Source organism: Salmo trutta, chromosome 1, assembly GCF_901001165.1.
Source record: "Salmo trutta chromosome 1, fSalTru1.1, whole genome shotgun sequence".
In the NCBI taxonomy this organism is placed as follows: Eukaryota; Metazoa; Chordata; class Actinopteri; order Salmoniformes; family Salmonidae; genus Salmo; species Salmo trutta.
The window spans coordinates 58,719,030-58,736,164 of record NC_042957.1 but is presented as its reverse complement, the minus strand read 5'-3'; the positions used below and the strand labels follow the sequence as shown (position 1 = coordinate 58,736,164).

The 17,135-nt window shown below is 43.4% G+C and overlaps 1 protein-coding gene across 1 annotated transcript; it reads right to left on the bottom strand.

Annotated features, from left to right (window-relative positions):
• Positions 1-3,433: 3,433 nt before the first annotated feature.
• LOC115202782 (growth arrest-specific protein 7-like) lies at positions 3,434-14,079 on the bottom strand. The gene is made up of 3 exons (XM_029766817.1): positions 13,855-14,079; positions 6,659-6,779; positions 3,434-3,613 (listed from the first exon to the last, which is right to left on the bottom strand). The coding sequence occupies exons 1-3, from the start codon at positions 13,855-13,857 to the stop codon at positions 3,510-3,512; spliced, it is 228 nt and encodes a 75-aa protein (XP_029622677.1). The 5' UTR covers positions 13,858-14,079; the 3' UTR covers positions 3,434-3,509.
• Between the last annotated feature and the right edge of the window lie 3,056 nt (positions 14,080-17,135).

The following is a 17,135-nucleotide window of genomic DNA, read 5'->3' as shown; positions in this document are numbered from 1 at the left end:
CTCAGCTGCCCATATGGCCCAAATCTGTCCATCTATTCTCCCGTTAGCTGATGACGGGGTACTCACTAACGGTGAGTAATTAGTCACGTGGGTTGGCGTGTAACACTTCTTGGCCCAGGTTCATAGCTGCTCAAATCAGGACTGGGGAGGACCATAGAGGACAATTTTGTCCTGAAGAATGTTTGGTGTGTGCAATGGATTTCAAGCATACCATATCAAGAATAAACTGTGAATTATTGCATTCAAATAGTAAAAGTGTTAATTAGCTTGCCTGCAACATGTTATAGGTGTTACAGGAACCATTATTGAGTTTGAGCTGCTTAATGTTGATGTGAAATCAAAATCAGACAACTATTTCACTCCGATCAATATGTTGAGCTGATTGCAATGTTCCAACCATAATAGACTTAACGGGTTGGACAAAATATAGGCGTATCAGGTGAAGTCCCTTTTAAAGAGGGTATTGCAGACTGCAGTGCTGAGTTGAAAGTCTCACCTGTTTGTCCATAGTGGCTCTCCGTAGGGGCACGCCAGGGGGGTCCGTGGGATGCATAGCACTTCCTGTGGTGTAACATGTTCCATTGACTACAGGGGAAAAGATCATAAATGTCATTGAGATGATTGACAGATTAAACCCGCTCATTACTGAATCAGTTCAGAACGATAAACAGATGAGGGAACATACAACTCCTTCATGTGAAGGACTGTGTATCAATCCATTATAGTAAAACGGTCAGGTTTTGATTGTCTTAAAGTGGCATCTTAATGTTATGGAGTCGTTTGCATCCTAACAGTAGGGAATAATACATCCCCATTCATCATCCAGACAGAAAGCAGTTTGCACTCCCTTATATCCCTCCTTTGTCCCAGCTCCAGTCCATCTCACTGGGCTACGGCTCAGTACACAGCATATCTCATAGGTGTTTTTATCTTCTTCTCCCTCTGGCCCATAAGAAAACAATGGCCTTAAAATAATGCCAACGGCCTGAAGGGAGATGTTCCTGTGTGTCTGTACGTGTATGTGTGTGTGTGTGTGTGTCTGGGTTTGTGTGTGTCACAGCCCTGCATACGTCTATGGTAATTTCCCTACTGACATCCTCCAGGGTTCTAATGGTTCCTCATCAGCCGTGATTCATGGCCTGTCGCTGCATATCAAGGCAGCCCATCTCAAAATGAGCTAGAGTATTATTACGTTTGAAGTCGGAAGTTTACATACACCTTAGCCAAATACATTTAAACTCAGTGTTTCACAATTCCTGACATTTAATCCTAGTAAAAATTCCCTGTCTTAGGTCAGTTAGGATCACCACTTTATTTTAAGAATGTGACATGTCAGAATAATAGTAGAGAGAATGATTTATTTCAGCTTTTATTTCTTTCATCACATTCCCAGTGGGTCAGAAGTTTACATACACTCAATTAGTATTTGGTAGCATTGCCTTTAAATTGTTTAACTTGGGTCAAATGTTTCAGGTAGCCTTCCACAAGCTTCCCACAATAAGTTGGGTGAATTTTGGCCCATTCCTCCTGACAGAGCTGGTGTAACTGAGTCAGGTTTGTAGGCATCCATGCTCGCACATGCTTTTTCAGTTCTGCCCACAAATGTTCTATGGGATTGAGGTCAGAGCTTTGTGATGGCAACTAAAATACCTTAACTTTGTTGTCCTGTTCTATTTTTGTTTCATCAGACCAGAGGACATTTCTCCAAAAAGTACGATCTTTGTCACCATGTGCAGTTACAAACCGTAGTCTGGCTTTTTTATGGCGGTTTTGGAGCAGTGGCTTCTTCCTTGCTGAGCGGCCTTTCAGGTTATGTCGATATAGGACTCGATTTACTGTGGATATAGATACTTTTGTGCCTGTTTCCTCCAGCATCTTCACAAGGTCCTTTGCTGTTGTTCTGGGATTGATTTGCACTTTTCGCACCAAAGTACATTCATCTCTAGGAGACAGAACGCATCTCCTTCCTGAGCGGTATGACGGCTGCGTGGTCCCATGGTGTTTATACTTGCGTACTATTGTTTGTACAGATGAACGGGGTACCTTAAGGCATTTGGAAATTGCTCCCAAGGATGAACAAGACTTTTGGAGGTCTACCATTTTTTTCTGAGGTCTTGGCTGATTTCTTTTGATTTTCCCATGACGTCAAGCAAAGAGGCACTGAGTTTGAAGGTAGGCCTTGAAATACATCCACAGGTACACCTCCAATTGACTCAAATGATGTCAATTAGCCAGAAGCTTCTAAAGCCATGACATCATTTTCTGGAATTTTTCAAGCTGTTTAAAGGCACAGTCAACTTAGTGTATGTAAACTTCTGACCCACTGGAATTGTGATGCAGTGAATTATAAGTGAAATAATCTGTCTGTAAACAATTGTTGGAAAAATGACTTGTGTCATGCACAAAGTAGATGTCCTAACCGACTTCCCAAAACTATAGTTTGTTAACAAGAAATTTGTGAAGTGGTTGAAAAACTAGTTTTAATGACGCCAACCTAAGTGTATGTAAACTTCCGACTTCAACTGTACATCAGCATGACTCCTGAGGGAAGCTGAGCACCACAGCCATGTAAAGACCCAACATAATGGCCCCTGATGGAGGCTGGGCACCACAGCCATGTAAAGACCCAACATAATGATCCCTGAGGGAGGCTGAGCACCACAGCCATATGACATAATCACCCATCTCTACCTCACACATAATGGAGCAGAGACCAGGCAAATAGGGATCAGAGGGGGATGGATACTCTGTTAGAGAGACATATACAGAAATATATAGGGATCAAGCTATTTTACGAGGTCTCAGAACAACAGTGTGCTGAAATGTAACGGTACGAAGTCTCACTAGGTGGGTATCTGCTGTTTCATCAACAGAATGCTCTTCCACAGATAGGGAGCCCATGGCGGTGCCGTCATACTTATTCTAGAGCCCATGGCTGTCTCCATGAATGCTTTGCATTATCCAAGCAGACTGAGTTATGGACTCAGATACAGGCAGTGTAATCTGAGCCCACTTCCTGTTCAACACTACTTCACCCTCACTAACCTTACCCCCAATCCGCCCAATCCCTAACTTCCTAGGGCTCGTCTCCAGTGCCGAGTCGGGGCATCCGGAGCCCAGGGAGGATCCGGGCTGGACTAGCCAGGCAGAGAGATCCCTCAACCTGGGCTTCATTACTGCCTGCCTCCCCTGGGAGGATTAGCCTTGTCTGGTCTGACAAATCCCTACAGCTGGCTGTTCTCTCCCTGGTTGTTCTCCCAGTGTGTGGAGAGAACATGCCAGCAGTGGAATACCATCTACTGGCCTGGGATGGTGTTCCTCAGACATACAGTAATGAGAGGCAGAACCTGAAATGCCCCTAAATAAGCCAACAAGGGTTCCAGCTAGCTAGGTCAAATTAGATTGCTAAGGCTTCAGTTGTACAGCTACTACCCAGTGAAGAAGAGGAATTGCTATATCGATGCAAGCAACACTTTTGACACTTATTTAACTCAATAGATATGGTAGATTTAAGTCAGAAGAGGCTTGATGTTACCTTCTGGTAAGGAGTTCCTTTGTGCCGGTGGTCTCACTGGGGTTCCATAAGCAGCGGAGGGCCGTTCCCATGTTGTTTCTGGATGGACACATAAATGGTTAAAGCCAAATGAGGAGTAAGGCACAATGGACACACAGTTCCACAGTTTCCCTGAACGCTGAATGAAACTCTAAAGAACACAGGTGGAGAGCACAACCATTCAGAAATGTTCAATAAGTATTGTCGAGGACATGGTCACACAGGACTAAAGCGGGCGACTACAGTGTTCTGATAATCAGTGTTCTCTTTCAGTTGAGAACAGAGAAACAGGAAGAGAATACTTGAAATGAAAAGTATTGAAATGAATGATTCACTTGCAGAAAAATTATTGAGATTCTTGACATTCTCTCAGAATGTTCCTGGGGCATCAAACAAAAATCATTCCAGTTAGTGGAGCAAGAAGTCCTTTGTCATCTGGACAGTGTTAGAGATGCTCTCTGACTATCAGGCAGAGACACTGTATATACAATGATCTGATAACGTCGGTACTTTACAGCCTCTTGAGTAATAAAAGTGTTAGATTTGCTTGAAAATACAACTGAGTGCCCTTTAAAAATAGCATCTCTAATCAGTGTAATTCAAAAGTTCATAATAGAATTCAGTATAATAATGAGTGTTACAGCATATGGTTTTATGAAATAGCCCCTGGGTCTTTATCTCTACTACAGTATGTGGTGTGCCAAGGTGCAGTGTTCTGCCAGGGTATTGGAGCTGCCGTGGGTGAAGCCTGGCTTTGTCCTGTGGGAAACAGTCTTTTTCTCTGTCTCCTATCCCATTGAGACACACACACACACACACACACACACACACACACACACACACACACACAGGGGTTGTTTAAATGTCATTACACAGGACGGCTTTGTGGAACACATGGGTTGAGCTGCTGAGGTACCTGCAGCAGTATCTGCCATCACCACACATTTGGGCTAATCAGATGAAAGTGGATGAGATGTTAAGCCCTCCTTCAGATGAATGGGCTGGAGAGATGTTGATGAGGTGGAATGGTAATGAGCTCTCTGAGACGGCAGCATTTCACAGCAGAATTGGAAACTATGGTTACCAAACAAACACTGACAAATGGAATGGTTTCTGATTTTAAAAGATGTGAACCTACACACTGGAGAAGGCTGTTAAGGAAACATTTGTGTTTGCTAACCTGACGCAGTAAAAAAATGCCCCAAAAAATGAAGTAAGCTTTATGTGTGTGGACGCATCCCACTTTTTTGGCTCGTGAAATGATGAAATATGTATTGGTTCCAGCATAATCGGGCAGATTATATAGCTACAGTAATAATGCAGATATATACATTACAGTGAGGGAAAAAAGTATTTGATCCCCTGCTGATTTTGTATGTTTGCCCACTGACAAAGAAATTATCAGTCTATAATTTTAATGGTAGGTTTATTTGAACAGTGAGACAACAAAAAAATCCAGAAAAACGAATGTCAAAAAATGTTATAAATTGATTTGAATTTTAATGAGGGAAATAAGTATTTGACCCCCTCTCAATCAGAAAGATTTCTGGCTCCCAGGTGTCTTTTATACAGGTAACGAGCTGAGATTAGGAGCACACTCTTAAAGGGAGTGCTCCTAATCTCAGTGTGTTACCTGTATAAAAGACACCTGTCCACAGAAGCAATCAATCAATCAAATTCCAAACTCTCCACCATTGCCAAGACCAAAGAGCTCTCCAAGGATGTCAGGGACAAGATTGTAGACCTACACAAGGCTGGAATGGGCTACAAGACCATCGCCAAGCAGCTTGGTGAGAAGGTGACAACAGTTGGTGCGATTATTCGCAAATGGAAGAAACACAAAAGAACTGTCAATCTCTCTCGGCCTGGGGCTCCATACAAGATCTCACCTCGTGGAGTTAAAATGATCATGAGAACAGTGAGGAATCAGCCCAGAACTACACAGGAGGATCTTGTCAATGATCTCAAGGCAGCTGGGACCATAGTCACCAAGAAAACAATTGTTAACACACTACGCTGTGAAGGACTGAAATCCTGCAGCGCCCGCAATGTCCCCCTGCTCAAGAAAGCACATATACATGCCCGTCTGAAGTTTGCCAATGAACATCTGAATGATTCAGAGGACAACTGGGTGAAAGTGTTGTGGTCAGATGAGACCAAAATGGAGCTCTTTGGCATCAACTCAACTCACCGTGTTTGGAGGAGGAATGCTGCCTATGGCCCCAAGAACACCATCCCCACCGTCAAACATGAAGGTGGAAACATTATGCTTTGGGGGTGTTTTTCTGCTAAGGGGACAGGACAACTTCACCGCATCAAAGGGACGATGGACGGAGCCATGTACCGTCAAATCTTGGGTGAGAACCTCCTTCCCTCAGCCAGGGCATTGAAAATGGGTCGTGGATGGGTATTCCAGCATGACAATGACCCAAAACACACGGCCAAGGCAACAAAGGAGTGGCTCAAGAAGAAGCACATTAAGGTCCTGGAGTGGCCTAGCCAGTCTCCAGACCTTAATCCCATAGAAAATCTGTGGAGTGAGCTGAAGGTTCGAGTTGCCAAACGTCAGCCTCGAAACCTTAATGACTTGGAGAAGATCTGCAAAGAGGAGTGGGACAAAATCCCTCCTGAGATGTGTGCAAACCTGGTGGCCAACTACAAGAAACGTCTGACCTCTGTGATTGCCAACAAGGGTTTTGCCAGCAAGTACTAAGTCATGTTTTGCAGAGGGGTAAAATACTTATTTCCCTCATTTAAATGCAAATCATTTTATAACATTTTTGACATGCGTTTTTCTGGATTTTTTGTTGTTGTTATTCTGTCTCTCACTGTTCAAATAAACCTTTAAAATTATAGACTGATCATTTCTTTGTCAGTGGGCAAATGTACAAAATCAGCAGGGGATCAAATACTTTTTTCCCTCACTGTATATATACATAGTCAGAGGGGTATTGTAGAAATCTATGGCGCTGGCAGAAGGTGAATCACAGCCAATAGGAATGGAGGATCTGCCAGATTTCTTCCACCCTCCTCATAATATTGATCCTCCTCTCACATGAGTGAGCATGTCAGTAGGGTTGTGGTGGAGCTGTGTGCCTGGCTTACCTTTGCTGCCGGTGTTGACGTAGTACCTGCATCCCTCGGGTGACATGTAACATCTCCAGCCTTGGGGAAGAGGGACACTCTTGGTCTCATCTCCCGGTGCAGGGCTGGTGGCCGCTGGCTTCTGTTACAAACATACCACTCGTTTCACTACCAAATAGTTCATATAAGCTGGGACTGTTTCCCAGTCTTGCTCATATAAATGGTGAGTACAAATATTAACTATTCATTGAGAAATGTTGATTTTGTTCAGTTTTTTTTTTTTTACTGTCATTGATTTGCGCACTTGATTAATATACATAATATTCCATACTACGTATCTGCATATCAAGGAGGGGTTGCATCAGCCTCTAATGTTCCCAATTAGCAGTGTCTGCTAATTTCTACCCAGTTACAGTACAAATTACTCCCACATTTCTAAAGCAGGCTGATTGCAGGCACAGACACAGCTGTGTATGAAAGATCTGTTTTAATTAGGAACAATGTTATAATTAATAAAATGATTCATTCAAGAAATATTGAACTGTGGCAAGGAATGGGAAAACTTGTTTGATTGTAGGAAGGGTATTCTTTTCTTTGAACCCTTCATGTGGTTGATGGTAAACTGAGAAGACCCCACTGCTGAAAGAGACAAAAGAAAGCCCCATTGCACTCTGAAACCCCACCTAAACCAGCCTAATGGAACATAATTAGAGCTCTTTGACAACACAGATCAGCCTTATGTTTATCGATGAGCAAATGAAGCAAACAAAGAAAAGAACACCCTCCCTACAATTAAACATGGGCAGGTTTGATAATGCTGTGGATTTGCTTTGCTGCCTCTGGTACTGGGGGCTTTGAACGTGTGCAAGACATCATGAAATCAGCAGATTATCAAGGTGTTCTGGAATGCAATGTTCAACCCAGTGTCCAAAAACTGTGTCTCTGTCAGTGATGTATTTTAAAGTACTATTTAAGTCATTTTTTAGGGTATCTGTACTTTACATTACTATTTATATTTTTGACAACTTTTACTTCACTACATTCCTAAAGAAAATTATGAACTTTTTCTCCATACATTTTGAATGCTGAAGCAGGACAGAAAATGGTCCAATTCACACACTTATCAAGAGAACATCCCTGGTCATCTCTACTGTCTCTGATCTGGCAGACTCAGTAAACACAAATGCTTTGTTTGTAAAGGATGTCTGAGTGTTGAAGTGTGACCCTTGCTATCCGTAAATAAAAAAAACAAGAAAATTGTGTCATATGGTTTGCTTAATATAAGGAGTTTGAAATTATTCATACTTTTACTTTTGATACTTAAGTACATTTAAAACCAAATACTTTTAGACTTTTACTCAAGTAGTATTTTACTGGGTGACTTTCACTTTTACTTTTTTCTATTAAGGTATCTTCACTTTTACTCCAGTATGACAATTGGGTACTTTTTCCTCCACTGGTCTCTGTTGAAGGTTGTGGGTCTTCCAGCAGAACAACAACCCAAACACACATGAGAAAGCACCCAGGAATGGTTCAAGAATAAACACTGGACTCTTCTGCAGTGGCCATCAATGAGTCCAAATCTGAATCCCATCATAAACCTATGGTGAGATCAGAAAACAGCAGTTGGTGAAAGGCATCACTCAAACATGGAAAAATTGGAACAGTTTGCAGCTGAAAAATGGGCCAAATTGCCATGTGCAGCAACCCCATTGATGATTACAATACGTTTTTTTGCAGTTATGTTTGCCAAAGGCTGTTTAACCAAGTATTAGCTCCTGGGTGCCATTTATTTTGTCCATGCCATTTGTTGAAATTTTCTTAAATAACATTGTAAACTTAAGTGTCCCCCCCAAAAAATGGTTCTGCAATGTTGACAATCCAATAAAAGAATGGTTCCATTTGAACTTATTTCAGAAGTTCAAAGGGTCCAATATATTTGTCCACCACTGTACATGTTTCCTTGAAATGTGCAAACAACATCCGTTCCGATGTGCCGTTATTATTTAGAAGCTATTCTTTTTGGCTCAAGGTGCTTTCTTCAGGGCTTTCACAGTGCCTTCCCTTGATTAGAGGGTGTTATTCACAATGATCTACTATCTGGATAAATAACAATAACAGCTTCTTGGACCTTATCAGCAGTTCCCAGAAGGCTCATACACACCCATAAAGCTCCTGGTCACATTGCGACTGCAGAATTTACTGCAGTGTACTTTACAAGGCAAAAGTCCTCTTTAATCTACAAGGGGTGGCCTTACCGACGATTCACTGTCATTAGCAACAGTGTGTTGCTGTCACGACTTCCGCCGAAGTCGGTCCCTCTCCTTGTTCGGGCGGCGTTCGGCGGTTGACGTCACCGGCTTTCTAGCCACCGCCGATCCACTTTTCATTTTCCATTTGTTCTGTCTTTGTCTTATCCCACCTGGCTTCACTCACCAATCACTTGTTTATTATTTAACCCTCTGTTCCCCATGTTGTATTTGTGAGTGATTGTTATTTGTTACGTGGATTATTTGTCAGGCGTTGCACTTTTGTTTTAGACCGTGTTTTGGCACTTGTAGGTGTTATTTGCTGTCATTTTGTAACCGGTATTAAAGTGCGCCTGTTTATTATACTCCGCTCTCCTGCACTTAACCACGGCCGTTGTGGAACCCCTACCTGTTCCACAACGGCCGTGGTCGCACCTGTCGGTGGACTTCCTGGCAGATCTTCCTCCCTCACAGGGCAACACCACGATCCTGGTCGTTGTGGATCAGTTTTCTAAGTCCTGCCGTCTCCTCCCTTTGCCCGGTCTCCCTACGGCCCTACAGACTGTGAAGGCCCTGTTCACTCACGTCTTCCGGCACTACGGGGTGCCTGAGGACATAGTCTCTGATCGGGGTCCCCAGTTCACGTCCAGGGTCTGGAGAGCATTCATGGAACGTCTGGGGGTCTCAGTCAGGTGGAGAGAGTAAATCAGGATGTGGGTAGGTTTCTGCGGTCATATTGCCAGGACCGGCCGGGGGAGTGGGCGACGTTCATCCCCTGGGCAGAGATGGCCCAAAGCTCACGCCGCCACTCCTCCACTAACCTTTCTCCTTTCCAGTGCGTACTGGGGTATCAGCCGGTTCTGGCACCTTGGCATCAGAGCCAGATCAAGGCTCCTGCGATGGACGAATGGTTCAAGCGCTCGGAGGAGACCTGGGACGCCGCCCATGTGCACCTACAACGGGCCGTGAGGCGGCAAAAAGCGAGCGCCGACCGTCACCGCAGTGAGGCCCCGGTGTTCGCACCGGGGGACCGGGTCTGGCTCTTGACCCGAAACCTGCCCCTCCGCCTGCCCTGCCGGAAGCTGGGTCCACGGTTTGTGGGGCAATTTAAAGTCCTGAGGAGACTGAACGAGGTATGCTATAGATTACAGCTTCCCCCAGATTATCGCATTAATCCCTCGTTCCATGTGTCTCTCCTCAGGCCGGTGTTGGCTGGTCCACTCCAGGAAGCTGAGGTGCGGGAGGTTCCGGTGTATGCTGTTCGAGCCATCCTGGGCTCGAGGCGTCGGGCGAGGGGCCTTCAGTACCTCGTGGACTGGGATGGGTACGGTCCGGAGGAGAGATGCTGGGTGCCGGTGGATGACGTCCTGGACCCTTCGTTGCTGCGGGATTTCCACCGTCTCCATCCAGATCACCCTGCGCCTCGTCCTCCAGGTCGTCCCCGAGGTCGGTGTTGGCGCGCCGCTGGAGCCGCACGTCAAGGGGGGGGGGTACTGTCATGACTTCCGCCGAAGTCGGTCCCTCTCCTTGTTCGGGCGGCGTTCGGCGTTCGGCGGTCGACGTCACCGGCTTTCTAGCCACCGCCGATCATCTTTTCATTTTCCATTTGTTCTGTCTTTGTCTTATCACACCTGGCTTCACTCACCAATCACTTGTTTATTATTTAACCCTCTGTTCCCCATGTTGTATTTGTGAGTGATTGTTATTTGTTACGTGGATTATTTGTCAGGCGTTGCACTTTTGTTTTAGACCGTGTTTTGGCACTTGTATGTGTTATGTGCTGTCATTTGGTAACCGGTATTAAAGTGCGCCTGTTTATTATACTCCGCTCTCCTGCACTTAACTTCGCCTCCCATATACACGCATTACAGTTGCCCAGTCAAAGCTGTCTGCTGTATCTGACAGAGGGCCTGCTGAAGTCTGCCTGTACCTCTTCTAACATGGTGACTGGCTGCTAGTCACGACCCTACCCCAGATCCACTGAGGAGTGTGGGGACAGAGGGGGAGGAGAGGGGGAAAGGGAGGAGAGGAAGGGAAGGATATTAATGGAATGATAAAGCAGAGAGATCCTGCAGATATCTACACTCGTTTGATGTACAAGATAAAAGGGATTCCTTTCTGTCTCTCTTTCTGATATAAAGCACTGGGCTTACAGTGAGCAGTTTGCAGTGAGTACAATACAAAGCGCCTCGTCTTCATTGACGAGCCATGCTGTGCTGCAGGAAACTGTCCTCAGTCATTTATCATGAGCTCATAAAATGCATTATCCTTCCTCAAGCTCCCAATAAGGACATACTGTATGTGATTACACTATGTCAGACAAATCATGAACATACTGTATCACCAAGGAGCACAATGCCCATTAGCTTAACATAAATCAGACTTTATAGAAGTATAATGGCCACTACTAACCCTGACCTAATGGATCTTAGGCAGCATACAATCCTCTGAACCATGGAATAGTAGTGAACTGTTACTTTTTGCCAGAGACATGAATCGTTAACTAATTAATCCTCCCAGAGAGATGTAAATGACAGATTCTTATCTTGAGATTTATATCATTTGTGATTTATCTCACTTCCCTGAGCTGTAGCGATTTCACATGTCCCCTGGCAAAAAACTGTTGAATAAAGCGGAACGGCGTCCAAGCTTTCAAAGAATTTAAAAGGACAAAATCCTCTGGATATCTCCTGCCAAATCCCACAATCCTCTGGGGTGGTGCTCCCACTGCAACCCCTGGGAGGAGACTCTTTATAGAGTATACTCCCCTCCAGTTTCCTCAGTTCCCATTGAATACCAACAAAACAACAGGACAGGCCCTCTCCCACCACTACAGAGGAGAGTCTGGGCTCTTGCTGTTAGCATGCCCTTCTGTGGCTTCATTGGTATGACTGGGAATGAATGAGAGCATTAACCCCACTTTGTGCTACCTGCAATAGGGGGATTATTATAGTGCAGCACCTGAAGCTGGTTGGAGACAGGGGTACTAAAGGAAGAGCCTGGCCTAGTGTTAAATCCTCACCGCTGACTGATTTTCTCTACACTCGGCTCTGCGTGTCAATGTATCTCTCTGCCTATTGTATCCTACTTAGGGTCTATCTCGCTCACTCAGTGGTGTGGCCCGGTGGGCAAAGCCCTTTCACTGTCACTCCAGGAAGTCTTGGTGGTGCACCGAGTGCCCTGTAATAGTTTTAAACTCCAAATTGCTTTCAACAGCAAATTACCATTCGCTAAGCTCTGCCCCAGAATTTTTAGCAACCAATCACAGTGCAACAACTGTCGAGTCCGACACATTGGACAAGCTCACTTTTCAATTGCATTTGCCAGTGAGGGCTATGGCCCCAAACAATATATTTTTTAAATGAAATAGCTTAATAATTGAACAGTGCAAAGGGAGTACTGTGATTCCTGAAGTGCAGAGTCTGTTGATGGAGTATTTTTCGATTCCGAAATTATACTTTGTTACATTGTATAACTTGTTTTCAAAAAATGTATGTTAGCTAGCTACGTTAGCAATGTTATTAATACAACTCTCATCTGCTGTCGAGATCAGGATACGATTTGAGAGCACTAGTTAGGTCCAGAAGTGGATATTATAGCTTTGACTGCATGCTGAGTGAATTCAGCACCAATCAGTGGTTAGCTACACTACAAACATTACCAGGTTCCCTTGAAGCAATTGTAATGACAGTCCACCACAACATAACCAAGAGTTAGTAAGGCGTAGTCTGTGTAAGGCGTAGTCTGTGTTTAACCCACTGAGGTAGGGTTTAATTTCATTATATATTATAAACAGTTTGAGATCATTTTGAGAGGATTTCACCAGGGGTTGAATGGGGAATTGGGCTTCTCGGGAAAATGTTGTCCGAGGTTGCAACAGTAACCAAGGGGGGCAGGGCTTAGCGAAAGGTAATTGGGAAATGTTCCAGAGTACGAGAGTGGGAGGAACAGATGAAATCCCACTGCAAATGTGGTACTTGTGCTAGCTTTGAGTCCATCAGTCAATCGAGTTGATTGTCATTGTATGACCCTTTGTTTAGAATGTCTACATAATGAGGTGATTTCAAAAACACTGCATCTGCATTGATTCAACCTGCTACCTCAGGTTCTGCTATGCACATAATATCTTCCATTCTGTCCAATCAAATCAATTAAAATGAAGGCACTGTGGTGCTTGTTGTCAGTCACCCACATTTGTGTACATGTCAAATAATATATTGCAACAAAATGTTGCAAGTTCAGTAAGGTAAGTGACTCTTTATCTGAAACACTCACAAAACAGTAGACTAAATGTAATTCATTTTTACATGATTTTCTCTGTGGCTCCAGGGCATGTACAGTACTAACTGTACTGTAAGTTTCAGTAATTATGAGAAAAGTCTTGTAAAACAACATACTGTAACTCCACACATGATAATGATAAAAAGGGGCGAACATGGACAAATCAGTGAGCCCTGTTTCTTACACAGGCCAATGAACGTGACAATAAACAATCCAGACTTCATTTAACAGGTTCTGTTTTTATCTTTCAAGGGAAACAGAGCCTTCCTGAAGACAGAAGAAGAAGAGGGAATTTGACTGAGCTAGGAGAGCAGGGTGGCTGAGGGACAGTTAAAACCAACAGTGAAGATCAAAGTGTTTTGGCAGGCCCCCCCACAGGGCACACATTGTGCCGCAGAAGAAGCGGGATATGAGAGCTATATCTGGACAGAGACAGACAGACCATGTCTAAGCAGAATAAACATCCACCAAACTCAAAAGGATGAGAAATAAAATACAATTACATCCGACACAAAGGCTTGAACAGAGCCAATGAATCTCCTGTACCCATTCTGTCTGGCTACCACAATTGTTCCACTGAAGCAACTCCCAATTCTGTCAAAAAATGTAACACCACACATAAAGTACTGTCAAAAATGTCATTGATAACAGAGACTGATAATAATAGCATTAAAAACAAAGCCTTACCATGTTGGGCTGAGACTAAGTCGTAAGGAAGCAAACAGCCAAATGAGAGAAGTGTCCGTTAACGAGTCACAGTGAACATTGAGTGGGACAAGACTCTTTTAGAACCAGGAGGAGGAAACATTTGTCACACATATGGGTTCTCATTACTGGCCAGAGTGACCCGGCACCCAGGGTCAAAGCTAAGACATGGAAGGAATGGACAGACACTAAACATCTTTCTACTCCGCCTCTTTTCTTTATTTACAAGACAAAGAATAAAATGGTCCAGGAAGAACCATCTTGTGGTATGAGACGTTTTCTATGAGTCTTTGTTAGTGTCCAGCAGATGTAAGGGTCTGGAAGCCCGTTCTCAGATGCAGCCAGGGGCCTGCTCCATGGCAGGCCACACAATGGCCAACACTGTGAGACAGAGCTGTGAGGCAATCGCAGGCAACAAGGCCCGTTTTGTGTTGGTCCGTCCCTCCATTTCTTATAAATCAAATTGACCCTGTGTGAAGTGTGTTCGAGCTGCCACACTCCCCTCTGATACTGACTGATTGTGACTGACTATCTCTAAGAAGGCATGCAGCCGGCCAGGCTACATCATCTGGCAGCTGGCTAGACAGAGATCTAAATGAAAAAGCGATAAGAACCAGTGAAGACAGCAGACACATTTTCAATCTTTAGAAACCCAACTTTCAAGCGAAGTCGTCCTGTTCAACATCAAGTTCATTTACAGCCAGGATGTCTGACATGTCCTTAAGAACTCATCAAGGCCATGCGGGACTATTTGTGTGGAATATGTTTATATGGCCTATTTATTTTGTCCTTCTCACAATCACTCAGCTTAATGCAAATCAGAACAAAGGCTTACATTACCTATAAGAAACTGAACTCGTACTCAGCATTAAGTTATCAAAGCCTGTTATAGTAGTATATCTGGTACGCAATGTGGACTATAGGGACGGCTTCATGATGAGATTCTTGAGATGTTGATGATTGACAACACATGATAATGTCTGAAATGAACACGTTGTCCTCTTGCGTTTTGAATATGAGTTAGAAGAACACATAAGCTCACACTAAACGTTCCATAAATGAGGACACTGGGTTTCTTGTTGACTGAACTTGTTGACAAGTGGCAAAGCACTGTTTATTAGCTCCAGAGCATACTGGAGCATCATTGACCGACTTCAATGGAGTATTTCATGTTAGCAAACAATCTTCACTGAAGGAGCAGCAAGAATTCAATGTTGGTTCTCTCGTTTGATATGAGGAGTATAAAAGACAAACATGCGCCTACAGCAGCTGTGGAGTATCTGTATCTGATCAGTTAATGAGTGGATCAGACTGATCAGTTAATGAGTTCATGAGTTGATCAGACTGCAGAGCATAATAGTCCCTTTTCAGATTGCTCAACTTTCAAATACACTTCATATACTGTACCTTTGATCACTATTGTAAAGTGTACTGTATATACATATAGGTACATCGTGTGTGTGTGTGTGTGTGTGTGTGCGTGTGTGTGTCTGTGTGTGTGCATGCATGCGTCTGTGAAGGAGGCCTTCTAGTCAGGCAGGCCCTATTACTGTACATTTTGACATGAAAGATGACAGGTTTGAAAGACTTGCTTATTGTCATCGATATCTTGTACTAGAAAAGCTTTTCACACCAGAACGTGATTGATGTAGCTACGTTAACAAGGAGTTGCTTAAGCTCAGTAAGTAAGCATCCTCTTGTGGAAGATAACGGTGAAACAAGCAGTGTGATGCTTTCACTCATACAGAATGAAAAGGAATAGCCTTTAGAATATTTGATTTGACAATTTAAAATCCATAAAATGTTACACCAAGCAACAGATACATAAATAAACACAGTATCTGACATCTCAATACATGATCTGTAATTCTTCAAATTGAATTACGTTTGTCACCCCAATGCACAATATTCAGTGTCCAACAACTTGAACTACAATGTCTTATTTGATCGTTCTCAGTTTATGCATGCATTCATTCATTTGTTATCCCATCCATTAATTGTGTAAGGACACCTTGTGTGTGAATATTACATTCCAAGCCCTTGCATACTAGGCTATCCTGCTGTCCATTACATATTAAATGTTCAATCAAAGTGAAATACAAATCCTGCTTCGTTAATTTCTAGTTGGCATACACTTGGATGTCACTATGTGAGTACACTGTCCTATCGCTCACCATGCTGTGACATTGCATTCTACAGTCACATGGTATAATAACGTTCTGATAAAGCCTTGTCTTAAAGGGGACTTCCCCAGAGTGAGATGAACTTGTGGACACCATATTTATGTCTCTGCGTGCAGTTTGAATGAAGTTGCTAACAAGTGCAATTGCAAACTAGCGTTAGCTCAATGACTAGCAGTCTATGAATATCTGCTAGCATGCTAGTAGATACCCATAGACTTCCAGTCAGGGGTGGCAGGTAGCCTAGTGGTTAGCGCTTTGGGCCAGTAATGGAAAGGTTGCTGGATCGAATCCCTGAGCTGACAAGGTAAAAATCTGTTGTTCTGCCCCTGAGCAAGGCAGTTAACCCCCAGGTGCCATGGATGATGATTATGGCATCCACAAATTCATTTGACTCTGGGGAAGTAGATAAAATCCCGAAGTATCCCCTTAACAATGAACAAAAAAATGTAATATTGTCTTTACTATCCATTGCTTTATATATTATTATATGTATGTATTGAGAGAGAAACTTATGACCAGATCACTGTGCATAGAGCTAAACAGTCACAGTTCGTTGGTTGTGGTTAATAATGCATTGATGTCAGGTTCTTTATTGAATGGAAATCTGACATATTATAGTGTGCGAGTGGTAGGCCTAAATATAACCATAGAGTACCTTGTGCTTAATGGAGTTATCTATGGGCAACAGGTTCATGCAGCTCAAACAATGCATGCCCATGTAAAGGAAGGAGGATTCTCACCAAGGACAATAGCCCAGTATAAAAGAGGCTTCTGCAGCAGGCTATGCTTACCCCCTAGCATCAGCAACAAGGTAAGTCTCCCCCCCGCTTGACAAGAATAGCTGAATTCTTATAACAATATGTTAAAAAGCAGATTTCCATGTTATGTGGTTGCATTCTCAGACAGGCTTCTGGACCGTTCAAGCGCACAGCTTTTTTGGTGTCAAGGGATTCAGTGATTGCAGTAAGCTGCAAGAAATAGGTAGGTAGAATGACAAATTCCAATTTAATCTTTGACTTTCAAGGAAGAAAAAGCCTGAGATTAAATATGTTATGTTATACTGTATTCTTAGAGGTCAAA

What these genes read in the sequence shown, in the direction of transcription:
- LOC115202782 (XM_029766817.1), bottom strand. An exon ending in CGTCAACACCGGCAGCAAAG is followed by an intron (nt 3,614 to 6,658) that starts GTAAGCCAGGCA and finishes GTGTCCATCCAG; the next exon opens with AAACAACATGGGAACGGCCC.